General features: G+C 44.6%; 1 protein-coding gene across 2 annotated transcripts in view; it reads left to right on the top strand.

The window, feature by feature from the left end:
* The first annotated feature begins 6 nt into the window (after window positions 1-6).
* Abhd12b (abhydrolase domain containing 12B) overlaps window positions 7-26,875 on the top strand; it is a 29,529-nt gene continuing 2,660 nt past the window's right edge. Inside the window, exons 1-10 of one of the 2 annotated variants that reach the window (XM_005376804.2) lie at window positions 7-119; window positions 6,347-6,474; window positions 7,276-7,378; window positions 9,325-9,444; window positions 11,711-11,741; window positions 14,730-14,775; window positions 14,882-15,011; window positions 15,617-15,654; window positions 17,210-17,289; window positions 26,684-26,766. In XM_005376804.2, the coding sequence (XP_005376861.1) occupies window positions 25-119; window positions 6,347-6,474; window positions 7,276-7,378; window positions 9,325-9,444; window positions 11,711-11,741; window positions 14,730-14,775; window positions 14,882-15,011; window positions 15,617-15,654; window positions 17,210-17,289; window positions 26,684-26,766 (854 nt within the window). In that variant the 5' untranslated portion in view covers window positions 7-24. Of the gene's footprint in view, window positions 120-3,853; window positions 4,052-6,346; window positions 6,475-7,275; window positions 7,379-9,324; window positions 9,445-11,710; window positions 11,742-14,729; window positions 14,776-14,881; window positions 15,012-15,616; window positions 15,655-17,209; window positions 17,290-26,683; window positions 26,767-26,875 lie in introns of those variants that run through there. The other variant, XM_005376806.2, reaches the window with a different exon arrangement.

Genomic DNA, 26,875 nt, shown 5'->3' with positions numbered 1-26,875 from the left:
TGGCCGCGCCCGGCACAGCGCGCGATGGACGCCCCGGAGTGCGAGGCGGCCGCGGGGGCCGGGCCCCCAGCCTACCACTCGGTGGCCGCCTGGTGGGACATGGTGCGCAGGAACCTGCGGTGAGTACCGTGCGCGGGGACCCCGCGCCCCGAGGTCCTGGCTCTTCCCGGGGCCGCTGCCTCTGCTTGGGCCGGCGAGACTCGCAGCGCGCCCTCTTCGCGCACGCACACCGACACCGCTGCGGCTCCTGGCGTAGCGCCGGGCAGGGTGGGCTCCGTCGGGCTCCTGTGCCATGCTCTTTGCCTGACCATTTTTCTACCGTCTAGGATGGTTTGGGCGTCACCAGTCAGTGGCGATAATATACCGCACGCTGTAATCTTGGGTGGCGTCTTTCTGGGTCAGGGCCACCTCGGTGTCAGCAGTCACTCTCTAGGCACGCACAACAGCTAAATCTTTGACGAACGTTTTTTACTTTTTATTACCGCAGGTCTGCGGTGATTCCTTTCCCCTCGCTCCTATCTTCCCCCATCTCTCGGTGTCCTTTTCATGTACCAGAGACCTGGCTCCCTGTTTCCTATTATTTACCTTTCATTTTGTGCTTTATTTATACTTTGGGTTTCTCACGTAATAGAAACCATGCAAGGCTGGGAGTGGTGGCTCACGCCTGTTATGTCAGCTCTTGGGAGGCTGAGGCAGGGGGATTCCTGCCAGTTAGAGGCCAGCCTGGGCTACAAAGTGAATTCAAGGCCAGCCTCAACTGCACAGTGAAACCCTATCTCAAAAAGGATGAGAGAGAGAGAGAGAGAGAGAGAGAGACAGAGAGAGAGAGAAAGAGAGAGAAAGAGAGAGACAGAGAGAGCGAGAAGGGGGAAGAATATGCAGTATTTAAATTTGTGTATCTGATTTATTTCACTTGACATTATGGTCTCAAGGGGCATTTATTTTCCTAATGACTGACGTTTATCCTTCTTTATGGCACAGTAGTACTCTCTTGTGTATGAATACATTTCTTGGTCCATTCATCTATTGATAGATATGTAGGCCCCTTCCAAGTACTGCAAACATGTACTAATAGAAATAAAAATTATAAAAAGAACAGATCTCCAAGTGCTAAAGCTGTGTAGTGCATCAAGATCATAGCAAGGTCTTCCATGTTAAATTATTTAAATCTGGAAATATTTGTATATCAGAATTTTTTTTTAAAAAAAACCCTTTTTTTCCCCATGAATCATTGACTTGAATATGTCATCTTAAATTACCTCAATGGACTACTGACATACTGCCATTCTTGTTTGCACTGAAGCGAGGGAATGGCTGGAGACCCCGGGCCCCGGTCCTATCTGCCTCCTTTTGCTGATGTGTGAAGGTGTATTGGCAGTTTTGTTTATGCTGCTTCTTTCTGTTACTTTTTAAATTGTGCTGGTTACAAAATACTCTGGAATCATTTGCGGACGCAGGAGGTTCCCCTTTGCAGTGGCCACAGCCACGATGACAAACGGATCTTTCCTCTTCTGTTCCTTGCACGGCTGCGTGCGGAGGTCAGAGGTCAGAGGTCAAAGGTCAGAGGTCAGAGAGCAGTCTGACCAGTCCAGTCGTACAGGACTCATGACCCCCTTCTGGGTTAGATCTGAGCATCCAGCAGATTTTCCTGTCTGCACTTTTCAAACTTTACTTTCACAGGACTTTCCCCTGATATGGTTGTTCTCAGAAAGTTAGCAATTCTCTCTTACTCCGTTTCTCTCCTGTCTCTTGTGTTCTGTGTGGAGCCAGTGACTGGTTATTTAACATTTATTTGGCAGGACAGATCACTTATTAAGCAGAGAATCAAAACTGTGTTTTGTGCTCTTAGAGAACAACCCACTGTGTGGATGATGGAATGGGAGCTGGGAAATTGGGGACCCTGGTTAAAATACAGCACTACCTGAAAGAATAAAATACGAGCTGGGCATGGTAGTGCACGTCTGTAATCCCAGCACTCGGGAGGCTGAGGCAGGAGGATCTTTGCGAGTTCGAGACCAGCCTGGGCTACAAAGTGAGCTCAAGGCCAGCCTGAACTGTATAGTGAGACCCTGTCTCAAAGAGACAAAAAGACAAAGAATAAAACATGAGTGCATTTCTTCATCCAAACAGAAGATTGTGGATCTAATGAAAATTATATTAAGGTTGAGGCACAGACTCCCGCCCAGCGTCCAGAATCCTTTCTGTCTCTTGGAGCCAAGTGAGTGTGGATCAGCACACACTTGTGGAGGGAGGGCTTGCTGTGTGCCCATCACTGCTGTGGGGCTCAAGAGACACCCAATCCTGTGAGATTTTTTTGTGATCATCCTTAGTGCCTTGGTGATCTATTTATTTTACAAAAATTTCAGCAGACACAGTTGCTGCTTACGATGGGTGGACCCTGGAGAGGTACGTTTCCATGTGCAAATGGTTTTCTTTAGAAATATGAAACACATTCTCAGAAAAGAAGCTAGGCAAAGCCAAGGGCTGTTTTCCTCCTTGTTTCCCCTGTGTCACCCCAGGTCATCACATTTCTAAATTCTGCTGAGAAAATCCCCACGAGTGGGCTGATAGCCTTGCTCCTCTGCCTCGGCCCCGGACTCACAGGAGTGAATGAAACAGGCAAAAATGGCCACTCTTGAGGAGCTCATATTGATCCATTTTCAGCTGTAGTTGAAACAAAATGAATAAAAGAATAAAGCCCTCCCTCCCCCAAGCTACCAAGGAGCCTGGCTTCCTTCTCCCTTGGAAGAGAAGCACCTTCCTTCAGTCCTCAGCCTGGCCCTGTGCTCAGCAGATATTTATTGAGCTTGACCCTGTGCTAGACTGGGGGGTAAAGGAGTCCTTGTCTCCTGGGTGGTCCTGTGGCTGGGCTCTGGCCCACTGTGGGGGAAGAAGATGGCTAGTGATGGGGACACTGTCAGGGAGAGCCCTGCTGTAATTAGTGGTGGAAGGAGAAGAAGGGTCACCGTGGTCAGATCATGTGCAGGAGCTTTGACAAAGAGCGTACACTGGAGCGGCTGGAGGGGACCAGAGAGATTTGGTTGCGAGGGTGTAACCTGGTGAATCAGCACACAGCACGGATGCGCAGGTTGTCTTAATGTTTGGACTAGTTGTCTAGCCTCCTGGGATCCTACTTGGGCTCCGTGAAGGTAGGTGCCTCGGAGCGGGAAGATTCACCCTGTGAGCTCAGGCTCCACGAGATTCGCCATCCAGTTAGCTTATGTGTGGCCCCTGTGGGTCGCGCAGCCCGTATAGCCAACATGGATCAAAGGGCAGGGGAGGACCCCAAAGCTCCGAGGGCGGTTTGATACGGTTGGCTGGAAACAGGAATTGAACTGAAACTGCATCCTGTGTTCAAATAAGCTCTATTAGCCACTGGTGACTTTTGATCCCCTACTTCTGGGTGCGGGGAGTCGAATTGACAACCCCCTAGTTAAAAAGAAGTGCCTCTGCAGTATTGATTCTCCCCGGGACCTGGTCACTCTCTTCTCTTCCCGCAGTGCTTCTCACAGAAGCGCCCGGAGCTATTTGAGAGAAGAGGCCTATATGAATTATTCTTTAGAAAAAGAAACAACATATTTCCCTCTACTGCCTCTGCTTTCCAAGCAGACCTTCAAAAGCTAGCTTGGCAGGAGGCCACCCTGCCTACCTTCAAAAGCTAATTTACTGGGGCCTAACAGGCAGGGCAGCGGTGAGTGGCGGGGACTGGGGATTGGAGGGAGGAAGCAGGAGGCCCCAGCCTGGAGGAGGCGGTCTGTGCTCCCTCCTTCCCGTGCTGCCTTATTGGTGGCTCAGAGTAGCTTCTCTGGTTTTGATTCCTTATTTCTAAAATTGGAACAACAAGGTCCTTTCCTTCCCGCTGCCAGCATGGGGCTATTTTCAAGCATTATCAAAAAATCATCTTCATTTCTTCCTGGCTGATCTTGCTGAAGGTAATTCCCCGCGTGTGATGGATTTGAAGAGCCAGCCGTCCCCCTTAGCTTGCACATTTTTTTCTATTTCTTACAAAACTGCGGGAAACCCATCTGAGATTCATCACCCTCTCCCTTGTGTAAGTGCTCTTATTTTTAAGTCAGCAACACTTGAGGGAGAGACATGTTCTCAAGGGTCTTTGTTTGAGGACTTTATCAGAAGGGAGAGAAGACAGAGGGCAGGAAGGGGCCCTAAGAGAGGGCAGGGGTGCAGCAGAGAAGGGGACCCCAAATAAGGTTCTCAAGGGCAAGATTTCCCCAGAGGCCAGCTTCGTTCTTGGGATTCACTCTGTTTACAAGGATGGCAAGGAGAACTTAGCAGGACCGGGAGGGCTCATTGGGACCCTCAGGGCTCCGGGCCGAGGCAGACCGGGGTGTGCGTGTGGTTCATTTTCTGGCCTGTGACCTTCGGAAGGATTCTTAAATTTTCAGAAGCCTCCTTTGCAGAGCAACACAGTAAGAGTCATCTTTCACAATGCCGCTGATCTAGGGGAGACATCAGGGCAGGGGGAAACATAGGGCTTCCAGCCCCTCAATGTCACAGTTGGGTTACATCCAGAAGCCTTAACATGGACCCGTTCCAACAGGGGAAAGGCTTTCTTTAAGAGATGACAGGGACAAAAAATAGAAGCTGGACATGATGCCTTTGACCTTTTATATTTTTCTTCTCTCAAAGGTGGGTGACACTCTGGGCTTTCATGGGAGGTGCGGTTCATGCCAGAGGTGACGCTAGTGACCCCTCATGGACTGATCATTACTTGTCTATTGGTGGCGCCTGCTGGGGTGGTTTGTGTCACAGAGAACACTGGAAGAAGCAAGCAGCACAGGGCCCCCTCGTTCTCTGAGCAGGCTCTGGGTCTCCCTGTCCTCCCTACTCCTCACAGGCGCCCCCCGTCCAGGAATGTCACCTAAGACATAGTGGGCTCTTCGTTCAGTTCATTGGCTTATTTCTCCCTAAGAGCCGGTCAGAGGAGAGGAGAGCTAATACTCATTCACTCAGTGCCCTAGATCGGAATCATAATAGCTGACACGTGCAGCGCTGAGGTGAGATATTTAAAACCGGGCAACTATTAAACCCTCGTGTCCTGTTTAATGATGATTTTGGGGTCCAGCCTTGGCCTTCTATGGGCTGCACCAAGAGGATAAGCCCGACTCTGCTGCAGCCATCGTCCCTTCCCTCCTATCCCTGCCATGCCCTGGCCAGTTGAGGGGCTGGTGGGGGCACTGCCTTATCATCCTCCTCACCTCCTGCCCCTCGGTGCCCAGCCCAGAATATTGCATGCAGTTGTGTAAAGGATTCCATGCAAGAGCCAGGTTACCCAGTGTGGTGGATTAATAGCTGGTGGTCAACTTGTAACACCCAGCTGATCTGAGTCAGCATGGTGCTGCGTGTGGGAGGCCAGCCTGAGGGTTGTTGCTGGCAGCGTAAGAGGCAGAACTAGAGAGGATAAAGTTTAGAGGCTGTTGAGAGCTGGTAGAAGCTATTGGGAAGCTGTTAGGAAGCTGTTAGGGAGCTGCTGGTTCTGTTGGGCTATTCTTCTGGAGGAGCTTGTCATGCTGGCTTTCCTGATGAACTTGGTTGTTCTCATTGGAGAAGGAGCTCGGGACCTCATTGTCACTGAGAATGGCTACGGTTCCCTTTGGGGGAGCTCTGGTCCTCACTTTGAGCATCGCTTTCTGGCTCTGGAGGGGAAGATGATGCACTGCCAGTCTCTTGGAGAAGTTTTTCTCATTGGTTTTCCTGATGAGAACTTGGTTTTCCTCATCATCAGAGGAGCTCAGGACCTCACTGTTGCTGAAGATGGCTGTGGTACTTTTCAGGAGACCTCTGGTTCTTACTTTGAGTGTTGCTTCCTGGCTGCAGTTCAGATCCCTCAGCCTGCTAGCACAGATCCTTCATCGCGCTGGCACTTTCTAGCTTCCACCGCTGACCTTTGGCCTTCCCAGCACAGATTAGTGAAACAGGCCTGCATGAGACATTGTCCTGAGTTCTAGGCCTCCTGTTGGACTCATGGGAGGTATTGTTATGGGCTCTAGGTCTTCAGCTGGACTCCTGCAGGATATTCCTGTGGGATCTAGACCCTCAGCTGGATTCCTTGGGCCTTAGTGTGTGGACAGATTTCCTGCACTCTCTTTGCATATAATTCTCTGGGTGACTGTTATAAATAATCTTATAAAATACATGTTCTGTATTATATTGTTCCCCTTGCAAATCCCCAAACCACAACACCCAGAATTCCTAATGTTAGTCTCTGAAATTTGACTTGAACCTTAAGAGGAAAGCAAAACAAAACAAACCAAAACGACGACAGAAAACATCAAGACAAAACATGGATTGATTCTGAAAACCTTATTTATTTCCCAATGTCTTGCAGATGGTTCCCAAACTCCTGTTTGGCTCTTGGAAGAAAAATTGCAGCTATGTATAACAGCTTTACTAGTAAATCATTAAAAGAACACATTTGCCCTCCTCTGATGGAAATGCTAGTTTATTTTAATTGCTGTAAGTATGAACCTTCCATGAATTTTTCTATATAATGTTTTTCTTCCCAAATAAAGAACTTCCTGTGTGTAAAGTTGATGGAATGAGAAAGGCTTGTCAGTTATAACATAGTGCCTCAGCTTGTCTGAACCTGGGCAATACCGACTCTGGATCCCAGCACGGATCCTTCTGAACCATCGAGAACAGGCACACGGCCTTGTGACCTGAGTTTCAGTTCAGGAGCTCAGTCTTCAAATGAGCTTGATTTGGATAGCTGACTGCTCACAGTATTTCCTGCTTTTCTCCTGCCTCTTCTTCCTGCATCACCTAAAGAAAGAGGAAAAGGAGGAGGAGAAAGAGGATGAAGAAGAGGCAGAATCTATGTTTCAGTGTTTTTGTTTTTTACCTGAGTGCTACTCAGCATAGCACCACCTTAGCTCTTAGTGCCCCCTGGTGTGTACTGATCTCTTACCTAACAAGTAGGTTTCACTTAGCAGAATATCCATTGTTTTCTTCTGGGCCCTCTAATGTCTTGAAGGCAGTGGTTTCCTCTGGTTTTAGCTTGAGACAAGGATAAAGTCTGAATAAACTCTTTTACTATATATATGTTAGGACTACAGCACTGGTGCTATTTTAAGATTTAGCTTCCGGTTTTACTGTTTATAACTCTTCTGCGGGCTGGTCCGAGTGGATAGAATACTTTGATAGTTTAGTGGATTGCAACTTAGAAACCTGTTCATCTATGGGGACGAGTTCTTCTTGATTATGATGAAATGGCACAGAATTTGATTCTGAGGGTTGACTGTGATTTCTACTTTCCAGGCAAATCCCCATTTCTTGTGGATTTAAAGAAACCGGAGGTAAAGGTCCCGCACACGGTGAACTTCTACATCAAGCCTGAACCTGGGGTGGTCCTAGGAGTCTGGTGAGTGCAGCGATGGGACCCGGGCTTGCACGATGGTAGCGGGGAGCCAGGCCGTGTCACCTGCCTGTGCGGAGCCTGGTGCTCCTTGGGGCACCTGGGAGTCACTGGTGAAATCTGATCTGCTTGATTTTGCTTTTCAGGAACTTTGCTTTGAAGTGTGAAATCTTTTAGGTGTTTCCCTTAGCTTCTGGCCCTACCCACTTCTGTGTCATTCTGCAACACCCTTGCTGTGTCCCTCTGCTGTAGACACACGGGCCTCTGGCACACCACACCAGGGCCCCCTAGGGGGTGCTTGCTCTCCTCCACTCTCTCCTTGTGTCTAACTGCTCCTCCTCTTTTTGGATCTCACTAGCTGGTGGTTTTTAGGAATCCCCATTCCCCATGTTAGGTGAGTGCTCTTGTGGCATCTGTGCTTGTCCCTTTCAACATTTCTTCGTACCGAAATGACTTAAATGTTGGTGTGATTATTTGCTTAATATTTGACTTCCTTACCAGACATGGCTTTTATGGGTGACAGGACTTTGTGGTGGGTTTTCACCAATTAGCATAATTCTTAGCACATAGAAGGCACTTGATAAATATCTGTCAAATGAAGTCCTGAGTATTCTATTATCTTCTTCTGTTATGGTAGTTTCAGTGTTCTCTGCTATTTGTTCCTACTATTTGTATTTGGCTGCCAAATTTCCAGTACCCTGTTCTACATTTCCTGTCTCTGCGTGTAAACCTCTGGTCACTGAATGCTTAGGTCACTGTCTGCACGTAGCTTCTTCCCAATCTGCAAATGCTTTAGCTAATGGTGTTGGAATTTAGAAATCTTGATTCTTTGCTTTTACTCCATAGGTTCTGGGTTTGGTGGGCAGCTATGCTCACCATGACCAGCTCATTAGTGGGTGCTGGTGCCTATTTCTCAGTGCAGAGGCCTGGGGGCTGTGGCAGATTCTCTGTCCTTTAGTGATTGCAGGGACTGAAGATTTTTACAAATCTTCAGTGACACGTCAGGTGGCAGCACGTACATTTTCAGGGTTCATTCACTGGTATAATTGGCGCTCACTGGTGTTTAATGTCACAAGGTCACTTGATTTTTTGAGTGGAATAGCTTAGCTCCATGGTAAAGTTTTCTTCCCCTACATGAGCTGGTTTCCCTTTAAATTCCTTTCAACTTGTCTTTTCAGCCAAACCGGTGGCAGATGGTGTATTAGTCAGGTTTCTGTTGCTGGAACAAAATACCTGACAGACACAACCTAAAAGAGAAAAAGGTTTATTTTGGCCCATGGTTTAAGTCCTGGTTGGCTGGCTCTGGGGCAGAAATGAAACAGCAGAAGGGTGATAGAGGGAAGCTGCGCAGCTCATGGCATCAGGAAGCAGAGAGCAGGGCAAGAACAGAGACAGAAGGGGACAGGATGTACCCTTCCCAGGTGTGTCCCCAGGGACCCAGCTCCTCCAGCCAGGCCCTGCTGCTAACTGCACATATAGCCCTGAACTCATCAACAAATTAATCCACTGATGAGTGCAGTGCCTCTGTGACCTAATCACCCTCCAAAAGCCCCCTCTCTGGACATATGAGCCCTCGGGGGACATCCCTGATCCAAACCATAGCAGATGACAAGAATCTATTAACTTTTACGTGTCCCCCCCCACCCCTTTTTTGGTCATTTCAATGTCTCAGACCTAAAAACTATAGTTTTGGAAGCTTATTGGGTCCAAAAGTCAGGAGAACTAATCCAGAAAATAGTTAAAAGGGGTTGTCTCTGTGCATTGGGTTAGGGGAGTTGTGGTTTTTCTGATAGGATAATTCATCATATAAGATTTTTATTTTTACCTTGTGATATATTACTCAGATACATATTTGAAAGCTGTACATAAGAACAGAGGGAGGGCTTGGACTCTGGCAAGACAGAAACCCCTGTCTATGCACTTGTCTGTGAAACCCCTGCCTTGCTTTGCAGGCACATGGTCCCCAGCTGCCGGGCAGAAGAAGCCAAAGGGAAGGACCGTTGCTGGTATGAGGCGGCCCTTCAGGACGGAAACCCAATTATTGTGTATCTTCATGGCACTACAGGACACAGGTCAGTGCCTCAGTTTGGATTTTTAAAGAGAGATTAAGAGCATCTCAGCGCCATGGGCAGTGAAGAAATGTGCAGATAGGGCTGGGTTTTCCACAGCTGTGAGCAACCTTCACCAATTCCTTTTTCTTTGTTGAAATCTGATGGCGCTCTAGCAAAAACCTTTTGAAAAGATTGTTCCATAAGTAGAGTCATGTGGCTCCTTAACCAAGAGGGAGAAAAGAATAATTCTTCCAAAATCTGGGTATTCATTTTAAAAAAGGCAGTGGTTTCTTTACTCCCTGAGAATATCCAAAATGGCAGACTGAACCTATTGTCAGAATCAAAATAGAATTGCTTTTGTCAAGCCCTCACCAAGATTGAAAGCAAGCAAGCCATGAGGTTTTGAAGGAGAGGATTTCATGCATTTATGCCGCATAACAACCATTCCCAAAGACTCCACCAAAACCACAGCCTTGCACACAGGCCGCGGCAACTTTACACAAAAAATATGTGTGCAAGGACACGTACACACAGGTTGTCTGTTCAGCCGCAGACTGCTGCCACCCCTTTGACTAATCCATGTAGCCAAGGATTATTATTTCAAAATGCTTATATAGTTCTCATTTGGCCCTAAAAATTTCTCTTTGCCTTAACCTCTTTGAATATGGCTGTAGCTTGCTATGGCACAGGTATTCCCGTTGCAATGCTCCGTTAGTCCCAAATATTCTTCAGATGCTTTTTGGAGAATCTCTGATTATTTAGGTTGACAAAGCCACAGATGACCGGAAAGAGGATAGGCATGCATTATGGGGAAAAAGAAAAACAATTTCTACATCAGTGGTCTTTTCAGAAGACTGCAGTAGAGAGTGCTTTATTTAGCATTAATTCTGTTCATCAAAAAATACAACTCCTAAGAGAAATCATCTGGAATTCTGACCACAGTACAGGGAGCATCTGATGAATTCTAGTCTAGAATATTCATCCCTCAGCTCACTCTATGGTGTCAGCCTTGCTTTGTAGTGAAGATAGTCTCCCCAAAGTCTGTCCCAAAAGTCCTTTGATGTGCTGTCAGAGCCTTCCTGGGCCTGAGTAATTACACTGGGTGATGATTATTGGCCATGGCTATTCCTCCTCAGCCTGGGGGAGGGCCAGTGTGCCTCAGAAAGCCACTGATCTCTCTCCATCTCTGGGAGGACACCCTTCGTACTCAGGGACAAGCTCTGGAATCAGCCTCTTGGCTAGCTTGCCTTGGTCTCGCTTTCCCATTGTCTTTGTCAGCTGATGGCTTTTTCAAAACTTGCCTTTTCTCTTGACGTGTTCATTTTAGAATCACACTTCCTGGGATCATCTGACAATCATCTGACAATTTTCTCACAGTGTGAACTTGGATCTGGTGTTACTTTGAGTACTATGTGGACATATGGCCGCATCTGTGCCTCTGTATAAATCTGAGATGGTTCTCAGTTGTCCTAGATTTGCGCTGGGCTTAGCCCCAGCTTCCTTTTGTCCTCTGCCTGGAAGTCTCAGCTTGCAGTCAGTAGTACTGAGCCAGAAGTACTAGGTACTGAGCACTCCAGCAGCCTTGCTAATGCATCAGAAATGGTGGTTCTGGACTTGATATCCATGGAAGCCACAGAGGGCCCATGAACCACCTGCCTCAAATTATATATAATACTCAAAGTGTGGGTGCAAGCTTCAAATGGTTTGTAATGAAAATAAGTGTCTTTTGAATCATGTACTTTCTTTTGTGAATGTAGGAGTAGCCAATATGATCATTTCGGGAAAAATTTTTTTTTTTTTGTATCTCTAGGGTGGTGAATCTTTCCCCCACTTCACCTTGCCTTTAATGGTAGTGAGGGTGGGATACAGGCAAATTTTAATTTAGTGCAACTTGGCTGTACCATCTTTTTTTTTTTTTCTGAAAAAGCTACTTTCTGGCAGTTACTTTCCCTTTAGCTTCTAAAAGTGTTCCCAGAGATAATTTTTGCGGCATGAAGGGAAAGAAGAAGCCCATAAGTGCTCAGGCTGAGGAGCTCAGGAGAGATTCAGGTATCCAGTGCTCCCGGACCCATCAATAGGCTGCAGCTGTGGGGAGCCATGGATTATCCACTAGCCACATATGAGCTGGTTCTACCTCCAAGAAATAGCTCCCTTTCTCTAGTTATTTATTTCTCTCACCTAAAAAAGAAAGGTGTGAAATGGGATGTGAGCAGCATAAGAGTGATTTTCACTGAAAGTCACCATTGTAGTTCCTAATTCTCGCTTTTTCCTTTAACATCCTGTACAGGGGCACTTGTCGCAGGTGTGAGCGGATAAAGGTAGGTTTGAAGGGGCTTCAGAGCACCTGGCTCCATTGATTCTGGCCTGGGCTGTGTCCTCAGGACGGTGGTCTCTTGATAGGGCCCGGGGTCCTGGTCAGGGTGGGCAGTGGTGTAGCGGACCAGAGTCTCACATGTGGACCTCTCTTCTGATCTTGGCCATGTGGGACCCACACAGATGTGGCCAAACACTGCCATGAATTTATTCCCTTCATCTCCACATTGAAGACACTTTTCACTGTTTTTTATTCTTTACTTTTCCTGAGGGCTGGGGCAGGCCTCCTGTTGGTGGGTTGCCATACTCCGGTTAGGTCATCTGGATGGCTTTTCCACTGCAAACCCCAGAATTGCCTCTCCCCCCACACAGGGCCCCTGCCTGACAACATAACCATGTCCCCGGGGCCTGTAGTGCTGCCTCAGTGTCTCCAGCACCGTGTGTGATGGAAGCTCCTCTCCTGTCGCCCCCTCCCCCAAATCACTTTCTGGTCAGAGCCGCTCCCGGCCTAGCAGTGGTGGCGGGATGAGTCTGTCGGAGCAGGATGTCCCCTTATTTGTAGGTTTGCCCTGCACCCACCTTGGCTCTTGCTCTCCCTACTTGGGGTGTGGAGAAACTGCTGTCCATGGCCTTATGCACCCTTCCCCTCCCTCTCGAAGCTGAACTGCACATCCTGCCATCTCCAGAAAGCGGACCCGTGGGTATGAACAGCAGTCAGCTCATCCCTGTGCAGTAGGGTGGGTAGGACGGACGGTAGCTGGCGTGGCAGGACTGTCCCCAGGTACATTCCGGCCATCAAGAGCTGTGTCATTCCTGCCCAACAGGACAGCTTCCGGGGCCCTTCCTTTCCTCCTCTGGATAAGCGATTTCTTTTAAAAATAAATCTTAAAATTCTACTTCCTCTCTTCCTTTTTTCCCTCCTTCCCTCTTTCCCTTTCGTGTTCCTTTTCCCTTCCATTCTTTCAATCACCAAATGCAACTGTTTTCATTTATTTACATTCTCCCCAATCTTTCTCTCGTTATATAAGGTTTTTGTCACTGTGACTGTATCGTTCTATAATTTTATGCTGTGTACTTAATACTATTTTATAGACATTCGTCTATGTTTTACAAAATCCTCAGAACCAAAGGCTGTGTCATTCTCCATTTTATTTATAAATAGCTATTTACCTAACAATGCCACTGATCTTGTAATAACATTGTTTTCTCTGGATTCATTTTAAATAGTTGCTACAGAAAACTTGAAGCCTCTAGTTTTCTGTTTCCCTTCTTCTTTGTGTATTTCCTAGTGGCAAATTCCTAGAATTTGTTGTTGTCCTTGAGTTGTGTTGTCAAGGTATCCTTCAATAAAAGGCTTAAGCAGCACATGGATATTCCCATTTCCCAGGTGCTTAGCTGCCAGGGGCGCTTTGAAGTTTGGATTGATGTTTAAGAGTTTCATTTAGTTTGTCCTCAGTAGCTCAGTGTGTGTGCAGAAGTGCTTCCTGCTATAGTCCTGGAACACACGGACATCCAGCTGTGGCTGTTTGTTCTCTCTAACCAACTGGGTGACTCTGGACCAGTTACTGAAATCCTCCAGTGCTGATTTCTTGTTGTTTTATTTTACTTCTTTAGTGGTTTGTTTTGTGATACTAGGAGACAAAAAAAAAGGGGACAACCTTTTACTATTCAGGCGCTTGAAAAACTGTATTGAACCCTCACAACAGATCGACAGGATACATATCCCCATTTTAAATTTAAAAACTTAAAGTGCCCATACAGTAAAATCTGATCCCATTTTTATGTCTCTTCTCTTTGTCTATGATTATATTTCATTTCATGTTTTCACCATCTTTCCTTCTTCACCTATGAGGAGCTTGACAGGGGCTCCATATGTGAGAGTGAGATAGCTATTTATTAGCGCAGGTTTGCGGGACCCAGAGCTTGCATCCCTTGTGAGGCGCTGGCACATGTGCACAAAGCATCCTCATTCCTTCTTCATTCTTTCCCACCCCTCCCCCATCTCTTATTCCCCTTCTCATTTGAGAAGGATCTACCCCCCTACTTCCTATTATCTACCCCCCTACTTCCTATTATCTATATTTTATTTTGCTCTTTATTTGCTCTTTATTTATAATTTGGGTTTCTTGTGTAGGAGAAGTGATGCAGTATTTAAACTTTTGTGTCGGATTTGTAGGTCCATCCACAGATGAGGGGATAAAGGAAGTGTGGTATTTAAACACAAGTACCACTATGCTATAAAGACGGACGCATTTGAGTCATTTGTAGGAAAATGACTGCACCTTACGACCATGATACTAAGTGAAATAATTCTTTATTTTTGATTAAACTCAACTCTTTTTTTTTTTTTTTCTTTCTTCTGGTACCGGGAATCGAACTCACGACCTTGCGCTTGCCAGGCAGGTGCTTTTGCCACTGAGCTAAATCCCCAGCCCCTAAACTCAACTCTTTACCTGATCATATGTGATATAAATATCTTCCTGATATTTGATTGCCTCTACTACACCTCTGCAGAATTTCCTCCCTTCCTCCCTCCGTGTCCTTTTTCCAGTGCTGGCGATCAGCCCCTGAATCCCCACACCTCCTGGGCAAGGGTTGTCACTGAGCCCCAGCTCCAGCCCCAGCTCAGGGAACTCTGAGAAAGACACTTATGTGCTATCAGTATGTATCACAGCCATATAATCCTTCCCAGCAACTTTGAAGGTGGCCATGTTTTCATTTCTCAGAATAACAGTTCACACTTCAGAGTGAGATGACGTGGCCGAGGTCGCAGGGTGAGAGCAGGGCCCGGTGTGACTCAGTTGTCTGGTTCCTGCTCTGCCTGGCTACGTGACGCCTTCCCCTTTGAGTCTGACCTCAAGTGTGAGAGCAAACATCAGATTTCAGAAACACATTTTCCTCACCTGTTAAACTGCTGCAGCCAGGGACCCGGATGTGTGGAGGAGACTTTTCCGTGTCTGTCTTCTAATCATTTGAGCTCTTTTGTTACCTAGGTGCTGAGTGACGGTGGCTTTCATGTCCTGTCTGTTGATTACAGAGGTGGGTGTTCAGAACAGCGTGCAAAGGGTTTTTAATACTTAGAAAGCTTTCGATGGCCCTATGTTCTGAAGGAAGTGATATTGTGATTGCCTTTTCTTCCTGCCAGGGTACGGGGACTCTACGGGGACACCCACTGAGCAGGGGCTGGCGGCGGATGCTATTTGTGTCTATGAGTGGACCAAAGCAAGAAGCGGCCGCACCCCTGTGTGTCTGTGGGGCCACTCTCTGGGCACAGGGTAAGTGTGAGCTGAAGGTGTGTCCCTCAGAGTGTCCCTGGGGCCTTCGAGGCCCATCAGAGGCAGCAGGGAGCTGTGGTAAGCGCTATGGTAGGAGACAGGGACTCCTCTCTCGAAGGGGTGAGAGGTCTTTCTATCTCTATGACACTGAAGTCCATTCTGAAACTCTCAAGAATTTTTTTTTTTAAAGACAGGGTATCACTAAGTCACCAAATCTGGACTAGAACTTGTGATTTTCCTGCTTCAGCCACCCAGAGTGCTGGGATTAAAAATTCTCCTTGAGAGTTTTAAGAAAAAGGTCCTTGATTTAGATATTGATTTAGAACCCCTTGCAGTCTTGTGCAAGCTCTCTGCATGTAGATTTCCCCACCAAAGAGCCTCATTTTATTTTATTTTTTTTTATTTTTTATTTTTTTTGGTTTTTCTCTGGTACCGGGAACTGAACTCACGACCTTGCACTTGCCAGGCAGGCGCTTTTGCCGCTGAGCTAAATCCCCAGCCCAAGCCTCATTTTAGATGCTGCGTTTTGTCATATTTACTTGACTGCTTAGTTCACCTGCTTGACTGGAAGCTTCACCTGTGTGCAAATTGTCATTATTTTATAGAGTCGCCACAGATGCTGCCAGAATCCTGGAAGAGAGAGGTAATAAATGCTTACACGCTACCCTGTCTTGAGCTGGGAATGTAAAGGCAGTCGGGGGCTGTCCTGTATGCTTTGAAGGCACAGATACCGAAAGCATGTCACTGTTGGAGAGTTTTTAGCAGAGTAACACATTTTCTTTATTCTCCTTCCTTTAATATAAAATGACAGCTGCTTTTCCAGGCTAGGAAATTAGTATTCTAAGGGATAAAATTACGTTCAAAAGACTCCTTTTTGTGAAATTACAGAATTAATTTGAGTTATAGGGCAGGAAATTCATACATTATGAAATGACAGGCAGGACTTGCTTTCTGTAGCAATATGACACAATATTTGTATCAGTATTTCTCAGAGTGACCTGCAAATAGCTTGCATTGGAATCTGTTGAGTATGCTTATTTAATTGCATGTTTCTTGGAGACTCAGTGGTTGATGGGTTAGAATCTCTGTGAATAGGGCCAGGTTATGTCTTTTTCAAGATCTAAAATTAGAATTTACTCCATCCATAAAGATGGTGGATAAATAAAAGTATTTGTTACCCTAATTCTAGCCAACTTAAAAATTCCAAAGCCCAGGGCTGGGGATTTAGCTCAGCGGCAAAGCACCTGCCTGGCAAGCGCAAGGTCGTGAGTTCGGTTCCCGGTACCGGAGAAAAACCAAAAAAAATTCCAAAGCCCAGTATCTGCTTTAATTTTTTTTTTTTTCCAAAGCCCAGTATCTGCTTTAAGTCTTTTTCCAGTGGTACTGGGGATGGAGCTCAGAGCTTTGTGCATGCTAGGCGAGTGCTACCACTAAGCCACACCCTCAGCCCCTTTTGCTGTAATTTTGTGTGTCTAGGTATTTTTCATTTAAGTGCTAGCAAATGTTTATAGAAAATACCAGAGAAAATGTAAAACTTCTGGAAAGAATTTACTTTTCTCCTGAAAGGCAGTGATGGTAGGGAATAGATCTCTTCAGTCCAAGCGGAGATTGAGTTGATTTGAAGCTGGGCTTCAGACTCCTTAACTGGCTTATTTCTAGCACACTGTTACTAATGTGTAGTCTTTTGACCTCACAGCCAAGAGGCCGAGAAATGTTCTGGAGGCCTCCCCTTTGCCAGATCGTGAACTCTAATTCCTGTCCTTTTGGTTCTGGGAGAATACTAAAGAAAGATTCTGTCTCCTCCCCTCCCCTTTCCTCCCTTCCTCTCCTTCTGGCTCCTCCCCTCCCTTCCCCTTCCCTCCCCTCTTCTCCTCTCCTCCCCCCTCCCTGCCTCACTTCTCTGTTTCTTTTTTTGCGGTAAGAGGCTCAAACCCAGGGCCTTTTCACTGAGCTACACTCCCAGCCCTTTTTATTATTTTGAGAGTGGGTCTAAATTGCCCAAGCTGGGCTCAAACTTGCCTCAGCCTCCCACTGTACTGGGATTACAGGCATGCACCACCGTGTCCAGGTTCTGTTTAGTTCCTAATCCTGTCAACCACCACCGTTGCTTTCAGTTTAACTGCTTTGAGGGAAAATGCAGCTGCAACTGTCTGGGCTTTTAGTTGCTAATGTCTTGTATTTTTGTTATTATTTTCAAGGATGTCCAGTTGATGCCATTATGTTGGAAGGTGCATTTTCCAACATCTGGGTTGCGAGTATCAACTATCCCTTGTTACGGGTGAGCCTCCGGTTCCTCAAGGCCATTTCTTCACATCTGTATCTGTTACCTTTCTTCCTTTCCATGGCTAGTTTTATATGTTCCTAAGTTATTCTAACTTGTGTCAAAATTCATTAACCCGTTAGAGTGGAAGGGGACACAATGGCTTTTAGATTTTCTTTTAACAGATTAAATGGCTTATTAAGAACAAGCAAAAACCTTTTTTCCCTGTTTTGTTTTCTCATTGGTTGTACTTCTGACCTTTTATAATTTTTAAGCTTGAATTACCTTAGGTTTATTACTTACTGTCATTCATATTTAAAGTGATTTATCCTTTTCTGATCTTTTTTGAGACAGGGTCTAATTTGCAGTTCAGGCTGGCCTTGAGCTCACTTTGTAGCCCAGGTTGGCCTCAAACTCACAAGGATCCTTCTGCCTCAGCTTCCCAAGTGCTGGGATTACAGGCGTGTACCACCACAACCAGCTCATATTTAAAGTGAAAGTCGACTTCCATTCATCATTTTTAGACCCATGAATGTCAGCCATATATGTTTCATGATTTATAACATGAAAATTTCTAGGAATTCAAGGAAGCTGCTAAATGCATCACATAGTCTTCCACACAGAGAACACACACTTCCCAAGAAAATAAGTACAAAGAATTGGGCCACAAGCTGTAGTTTTAAAAATCTGAAGTGTATTATTAATTTTATAGTTTTGTCCCATATAAATGGTAGCAGACCTATGTGTGTGTGTGTGTGTGAAAGAGAGAGAGAAGGAGAAGGAGCTTTAGAGGGTGAAGGGCCTCAATTTTAAAGTTGTTATTTGATGCTCCAAAGGATTGCGGAGGTATTTTAACCTGTTTGCTTTCTGAATTTCTGTACTGTAGGTAGCACAGAACTTTCTGAAATGAACTATTTTCAGGAGAAGGTAGCTCACTACTTTCTGAGCTAGCCAGTTCACAGAATCACAAATCTTGAAAATGCCATTACTACTTAAAACTTGTTGTAGTACAAGAATCTCCTCTATAATTGAAGACACTTAAGTTACTCAACTGAATATTGAATACTTTAAGATGTAATGAATGCAACATTTTCAATTGGCTCTAGGCAATTGAATATTTGTACTATCATCAGTAATTGAACATGTATTATATTTAATTAATAACGAACAAAATCATTAAATTTTGGGTAGGTGAAAGAATTCAGTGCAATCTTTTTCATTTAGTTTTTTAAAAAATTAGTTTTGCAATTCAGTGAAATACAAAAGCATAGGGTTTAAGAAATCCTTATAAACTGAATCCCTATGTAATTGTCACCTATGTCATGAAATCAGCGACACCAGCACCCGGGAAGTCTTCTGTGTTTCACTTCCCCGTTTTCTAACCCTCATTTTATAGAACCCTTGATGCTCAGAGGTAGCCCTTAGGCTTCTGTGGTTGTCTCATCAATGTACTTCTTCACAGTGTTGTTACCTGCGTGTGAATTTCTAAAGAATATAGTTTTGTCTGTGTTTGAACTTTATATGTAAATATAATTATACAGTGTGTTCTATTTTTTAATCCTACATTTTTGGGATTTTATGCTTGACAATGGGTCATTTTCATGACTACATATGGTAATACTCCTTCTTTCCCTTCTCCCCCTCCCTCCTTCCCTTCTTCCTTCCTTCTTCTTTCTTTTCTTTTCTTTTTTCTTTCTTTCTTTCTTTCTTTCTTTCTTTCTTTCTTTCTTTCTTTCTTTCTTTCTTTCTTTCCTTCCTTCTTTCTTTCTTTCTTTCTTTCCTTTTTTCTTTTTCTTTCTTTCTTTCTTTCTTTCTTTCTTTCTTTCTTTCTTTCTTTCTTTCTTTTCTTTCTTTCTTTCTTTCTTTCCTCCTTTCCTTTCCTTTCCTTTCCTTTCCTTTCCTTTCCTTTCCTTTCCTTTCCTTTCCTTTCTTTCTGTACCAGGAATCACACTCAGGACCTTGTGCTTACCAGGCAGGCACTGTGCCATTGAGCTTTATCCCTGGCCTGGTAGTATTTCATTACATGATCATACCACAATTAACTGATCTAGTCTGCTGTTATGGATACTTGCGTCCCTTTCAGCTTGGGGCAACTAAGAATTTTGTTGTGAATGTTCTTGAATCCACATTCTACGAACACGGGCAAAAATTTCAGTGGCTTGTGCCCTGGGAGGGGCACAGTTGAGGTATAAGTGATGCATCTGTTGAGCCCTGGTAGGCAGCCAAGTAGTTTTTCAAAGGGACTTTCCCACTTGCTTTCCCAACCGAGCATGAGGATTCCAGGTGCATCACATCCTTGCCCTCATCTAATTGACCTCTTGTGAAATACTTGCTCATGTCTTTTATCAGTTTGGATGTAAGTCATTAGAAAAGTATTTGCATTGCATCTACACGCCAGTATTGTGTTTTGTCTTTTTGCTCTTAATGGTATATCAGGATAAAGAAACTGTTCCTAAATATAACATGGAGCAGTTTATTAATATATTTCTTTATAATGAATATTTTGTGTCCTATATTTTAAAAAAAACTCTGCTTACTCAAATATTAGGAAGATACTTTTCTATATTATCTTCTAGAAACTCTATTTTACTTTTGACCTTGTCAGCTACCATTCACAGGTTTGGATTTTTGTATGGCACTACAGATCCGGTTGGCCCAGTGTTGCTCACTTATTAAAAGGAGCTTCCCCACCACTCAGCAATTCCAGTTTGTACACACACCACACACACACACACACACACACACACACACACACACTCCTGCTGTACTGTCACCTTTTAATTGATTTAGCTTTATAATAGGTCTTGATATTTGCTGTATAAGTTTTCCAGCTTTGTTCTTACTCAAGAGTGCTGGGGCTATTCTTTTTGTTGTTCTTGTTGTCATTTATTTATTTGTTTGTTTGTTTGTTTGTTTGTTTGAGACAGGGTCTCACTCTGTAGTCCAGGCTGGTCTTGAACTTGTGGCGATCCTCCTGCCTCAGCCTCCTGAGTGCTGGGATTACAGGTGTGCACCACCACACCTGGCCTCTGTGGCTATCCTTGATCCTTTGCATTTTCATGTACAGTTTTGGATGTTCTTGTCGATTTCTACAAAGAAAATCCCTGTGACTTTGGGATTGCACTGGATCTATACATCAGCTGGGGGGAGGATTCACACCTTCCTAATATTGAGCCTTGTAGTTTGTGAACACTGTATTACCATTTACTTCTGTTTATGTGTGTTTGTTATGTAGGGTTCTCTAGTTTTAGCTTCAGGCTGAATTCTCCTGGATGCAAAGCCCAAGGCAGGGATGAGGATTGTGTGGTTACTGAGGAGATATGTGTGAGGGAAAAAGCTGAGGGGAAGGAAGATAGTAGCATAGGGACTGGAAAGAGCAAGACATGGGTGTGACCTCAGGCAGAGACAAGCTTTGGTGACCTAGCCATCCAGGTGGGGCACTGGGCTCGGAAGGGGCTGTCGCTTCTGCTCTCCTGGAGTAGGAGTAGAGGGGAGGGTGGGAGGCTGGTATAAGCTTCCAGGAAGAGTGGCTTCTGTCAGCCAATGTCAAGGAAAGAAGTACTGTGCCCCTTTAGCAGCCAGCACTCACAGCAGGAGCTAACTTTAATAGACTTTTCCAATAACCAACTTTGTGTTTTCTATCTTTACTGCATGATTTCTATTTTATTAATTTTTAGATTTCCCTTTATTATTCCCTTTCCTGTTACCTCTCAGCTTTCTAAGATCAAGGATATTATTCCCTTCCTGTATTTTTCTTGAATGTGTTCCTTGACAGTGTTTTGAGATGGTACTTATTGATCATCTAATAACTTATACTCAGTATTTCTCCACCTCTATTATATGCATGAGGATATATTCTACCTAAGCCATACTGCTGCTACATCCAAGTTTTGAAATGTGTTTTATCATTTGGGTCAACATATTTTGTACTATTATTGTTTTCTTCTTTGATGACATAGGCCATTGAGAACTGCATCTCAAAACTCCTGTACATGTGGAGATTTTATTATTATATTTGTTTTTGATTTCTACCTTAATTCTACTGTGATCTAAAAATATACATTGTATTATTTCAATCTTTTGACATTTAACGTGTGCTATGCCTCAACATATGGTAATTTTGGTGAATTTTCCACATTCTTAAAAAGAACATATTCACTGTTTTGCTGTGGTATTCTATTTATGTCAAATGGCTCAGGGTTATAATCATGCTGTTCAGATCTTCTGCATCTATACTGAGTTTTGTACTGCTTCCAAGTTATTCCAGAAGAGTATTGCTATGACCGTGGAGTTGTTTATTTCTATTTTAGTTCTGTCAGGTTTTGTTTTAGTTTTTTTTTGAGGTTAGATTATTAGGTCCATGTATCTATGAATATAATGATGTAGGTTTTGAATCTTCCAAGTAAATTAATCATTTTTTCATCATGAAATGCTCCCTTTCTCTTGTGATTAATAGTTTCTTGATTTAAATTCAACATTACCCAGTATTAGTATGTCTTTATTTTCTTTAGTGTTTATGTGGGTTTTTTTTATTCTCTGAGTCTCAACCTTTTCAAATATGTCTTATAAATACCATATTGTGGGGTTTTAATTTCTTTTTAAGGGTCATAGACTTTGTCTATTAGTTGTAGTAGCCTATTTATATTCAGTGTAATTATGATATAGTTAGGTTCAAATCTACTTCCTTACTAGGTTCTGCTCTATTTGGGTCATGTGTTCTGGGTCCCTTTGCCTCTACTTCCTTGCTTCCTTTTGGCTCCACAGCTGTTTCTCAGGAGAAAGATGGCATTAAGACCCCCAGGTTCACCTCTCTGGTCTTCCTTGCTCGCTGGGATCTAGACTTCTCACTGCCTTGGTAGCTGTCTGACACCTTCAAAGGAGGTTGTTTTCTTTATTTAAATATTTCATTCAGTTTTGATAGTTGTTTTTGGCAAAAGAGTTAGTCTGTAACAGTACCTCTATTATTAGAAGAGGTAAATCTCTCCCCTTAAAATTTTTGGGATGAGGGTCTCACTATATTGCCCAGGCTGGAGTGCAGTGGCTATTCACAGGCTCGATCCCACTACTGATCAGCACGGGAGTTTTGACCTGCTCCGTTTCCGACCTGGGCCGGTTCACCCCTCCTTAGGCAACCTGGTGGTCCCCCGCTCCCGGGAGGTCACCATATTGATGCCGAACTTAGTGCGGACACCCGATCGGCACAGCGCACTGCAGCCCAGAACTCCTGGACTCAAGCGATCCTCCCACCTCAGCCTCCCGAGTAGCTGGGACTACAGGTGCACACCACTATGCCTGGCTAATAATGCCATAAACTTTACAGATGCTCATTGATTTATGATGAAGTTCTATACTCATAAACCAACCCATCTTAACCTGAAAATGTCCTACTATAGAGTCTCCATTATTCTCTGTCCGTGGCTGCCCAGCACTTTCAGAGAAGACCACACAGCATATCACTAACCCAGGAAAATTCAAATTCAAAATAAGGTTTTTACTGAATGAATATCTCTTTCCTAGCATCATAGTCCAAAAATCATAAGTCAGACCATCCTAGTGCAGGGACTGTCTGCGGTTCAGTAGGTTGTCCGTGATCTAGAAGTACAACCGTCCTGCAGGTCCGACAGTACTGCAGTACTACAGCACTGTGGGTATTACAGTGCCCCGGAACTACAGTACTGCACAATCTTCAAGAATCCTCCTCTGCTGTGTGCCCAGGTTTGATTTCCAGGGTTGTCACTCCACAGCTGTGTGACTGTGGACTAATAACATTTAATGCTCTAATGGCTTCAATTGTAAACTGAGGTAAGAAACATCTATGCACAATGGTTGTGGTAATTACGAGTCGGTATCCACAGAGCATCTACAGTAATGCCTAGCACAGAGTAAACACTCAGTGGGTATGTCTCTTCTCAGTGAGGTGCCAGATGCTGACCATTATAGTTGACTAAGAGAGTGTCAGTAGGGTGAGACAGATGCAGGGAGTGCAAGGTCTGGGTCCTCAATCTCAAGAAGCTTTCTGATTAATTGGAGAGAGAGGACATAAATGGGACCATAAAGTGGCAACGGAGATTTCACCTTGGAACCTGTTTTGTCACTCACATGACATGGTAACAAGCATGTAGAGCCAGACAAGTTTGGGCTCCAATCCGGCTTCTGCCACTGACCCTGTATGACTTTTGTAAGATGTTTACCTTCCCTGGGTTTTCCCATTAGTTTTTGATAATGGGACTGATGATACCTAATGTACAGGGTAAGGTAATGCATGTGAAGTTTCCTGCTGCTCATAAGCACCTAGCAAATGGTCCTTCCCATCTTCCACTCTTGTTGTTGTAGAATAGATTAATAACAAAGTAGGGAGGATCCAGGGTAGTAATTACAGGATAGAAGGAATTAAGGAGTCTCAATTCCTTGCATCCAGGTGTGGTCGGCAAAGATCTTCCAGAGAGACAGGATCTAAGATAGGATCTCCTTTCTTGCAAGGAAGGAAAAATAATGAGGAAACGGAGGAGCAGAGAAATGTGAGGCAAGACCGGGAGGGGGAGGAGGGTGTACTATAAAACACCGGAGAGTCAGTGCAGAGCTTCCACGAACACTTTTCCACTTTTCCCTCTTGTGACCCCACCACGTCCTCCCAGCATCTCACGCTGTGGTGGCATCCTTGCTTCTAGTTCGAGATGAGGCTTAGAGGTTGTGGAACGGTTGTGGAACTGCACGCCTCACGAGGAGAGGAAAGGCCATCTGAGTCCAGGCAGTAGCTGCAGTGCGGCAGCCTTGGAATGAAAGATGGTGGCCAGGTGCAGACAGGCTTGCTGGAAGCTAGCAGTTGTTTTTAGTAGATGGCACGGCATCCCCAAAGCTTTATGGTAGCAGATTTGTGCTTGGGTGGTGTTTTAAGAACATGTATCTGGTAGCATTAGGCAAGAGAGAGGAAAGTAGCAAGACCAATTAGGAGGCGGTTGCCATGAGGACAGAGGGGATGACGTGACCTTTCTGTCTCCAAGGGCGGCCCTGGCTGGTAGGGAATGAGCAATCGCGGAGGAGGTGGACTTGAGTCTTTCTTCTTCCCCCTTCAGAATTGGTGATGAAACCCTGAAGAGGGAGGAAATCAGAAACCAAAGCAAAGAAAAAATAAACCAAAAAAAGAAAAAAAAAATCTAGTCCTTAGCATGCAGAAGGGGGAGAAGAACGAGGAGAGGCAGTGTTTAGTTCTCAGCCTGCACCTGACTAAACATCATCTGCTGTAAGAACACAAAAGAGCGCAGGCTGCACAAATCTCAGGAAACCGAGGAGGTTATGGGAGCAGCGAACCTGCACCGGAGCAGCGAGGCAGGAGTCCGTACCTGCAGCCGCTCGCCTCCCTGACTGTGTCCATTCGCTTACGGAAGGGTAGGGATTACTTTTTTTAAGCCAGAAACAAAATTGCTCAAAAACATCATTATATTAGAAAGTCACTATGCTCTAGATCACCACAGTTCATCTTGGGAGAGGATAACAAACGACATTATTGTAGCCGAGGGGCAAATGTTTAAGATTTTTCTTTTTAAAAAATGATATGGTTGAAGTTTCTGATTATCAGCTCCAACCTATCAGTTTTGCCTGCATTTCCTTTTCTTGGTGATACGCCTTTTACTACATCATGGCGCCCCTCAGCCCAGCCTCTCAGTACGGTGAAGGAGTATATATAATTCTTTGCTGGTCCTTCCTCTTTGCCAATCTGTTTTAAAACATAAAATCTGAAGCTGAGGCACACAAAGATGAAGTTCACAGATAACGGCTAGAAGTGTACATCAGGGATGTTTACACACTAGCACCATCCCATCTTTAGCAGATATTTATTGAGTGCCTATCACACACTGAAACCTTTTCTAGGTCCTGGGGAGAAAATGAAATTTCTGATTTCTCCTCTAATGAAACAGACAGAAAGATACAATAAGAAAATACCCAGTAGTGCTGCAAAAGCAATAAAATAATGTGATGGAGAGTGGTCGAATGGTAGAAGCTAGGGGTTAATAGCTGCTTAGGAAAAATCTCTGAAGAAATATCCCCTGGGCTGAGATTCGCATCATAAGAAGCCAGCTACCTTGGCAAAATTCAGAGGCCTTAGGCCAAGAGAAAAGAAAAGGTGAGTGCCTTGCAGTGAGATCAAACTTTGCATCTTGCAGAAGCAGAGGCAGCGAAGCCTGAAGCCTGAAAGTGGCTGGGAAGGAGCTTAGCGACAGGGGATGAGGCAGCCACTAGATTCTGCGGAGCCCCCAGGGCCAAGGCGACACCATGTTTGATTTAATCGAAGTGTCTTTGGACAATGCTAAGTGAAGTGTGAAGATCCGGTTTGTAGGATAAGACAGTCCCTCTTCTGTCCCTGTAGGAAAGGGATTATAGGACGTCCGGGTGGACACAGGGAGCCGCTTGGGGTGGCTGGTGGCATCCAAACACGGGCTGAAGGTGGCTTGGGTGGGGAGAGTGGAGACGGACAGAAGCGAGGGGGTGTGGGGCGCGGAGTGGAGGTGGCGTGCAGAGGTGTGAAGGAGCCAGCTGCCTAGGGTTTCAGTCCTTCACGCCTCCTTTCAGTTGAAATGGGTTTTTTAGGGCATGTGAACTAATTTACTTATGCACTTACTCAAAATATCCAAAAAGCAGATTTGAATAACCTTCCATTTACTGGGGGCTGGAGATTTAGCTCAGCGGCAAAGCGCCTGCCTGGCAAGCGCAAGGTTGTGAGTTCTGTTCCCGGTACCGGAGAAAAAAAACAACAACAACAAAAAACCAAAAACAAAACAAAAAAAACCCTTCCATTTACTGGACCTTGCTGCTACAGAAGAAATTCACTATGGGTAGATACATCTGAGGCCCTGTGGTCATTGTCCAAACCTAATGTATCTTTTAAAGCATTGTTATATTAAATCCCATTCAATAGTTGCTACTGTTCCAATCTTCCCAAGCAGATTATCTAGGTATCGCCTACTTTTACTACAACTTTTGACAAATCAGAGGATTTTTTTCCTACTGGTTAATTATGTTGATAGTAAGAACGATTCTTAGATTTTACACATCCCTGCTTCTTTATGAGCAGAGAGAAATAAAGGTTTGTGATGCACTTTGTGTGTTAGAACAAGACAGGAAGTAAAAGCCAAGTGTTACCCGTGATTCTCTAGGGTGGTAGAAAAATGTGTGACTTGTTTCTGTGTGTGTGTGTGTGTGTGTGTGTGTGTGTGTGTGACTTGTTTCTTTGTTCCTGTTTTTTTTTCTTCTACATTCTCTAAATGGCATGAATTACATTTTAAAATTGCAAGAATTTTGAGCTTTTTATATTTAGACAATCACCGCTGTCTATGTTAGTATGGTTCACAGTGAGAGACAACGAATAACACAGCTGTGGGCTATTAATAGTTTTCTTTTTCTTCTTTAAAAATAGATTTGCCGGAAGTTTCCAAGATGTGTACGTACGCTTATAGATTCCCTAAAAGAAGACAGAATGGTCTTCGCTAATGATGAAAAGTAAGCTAATGATGAAGAGCTGTCTGTTATTATTCTGTAGGAATCTAAGGTTAACTACCATGTAACTTTCTAGATGAGAAATCAGAATTACTAAAATATACTATGCTAG

Source organism: Chinchilla lanigera, unplaced genomic scaffold, assembly GCF_000276665.1.
Source record: "Chinchilla lanigera isolate Chin_1 unplaced genomic scaffold, ChiLan1.0 scaffold00008, whole genome shotgun sequence".
Classification (NCBI taxonomy): domain Eukaryota; kingdom Metazoa; phylum Chordata; class Mammalia; order Rodentia; family Chinchillidae; genus Chinchilla; species Chinchilla lanigera.
Note: the sequence above shows the minus strand (reverse complement) of the source record. Positions and strands in the feature narration are given on the sequence as shown.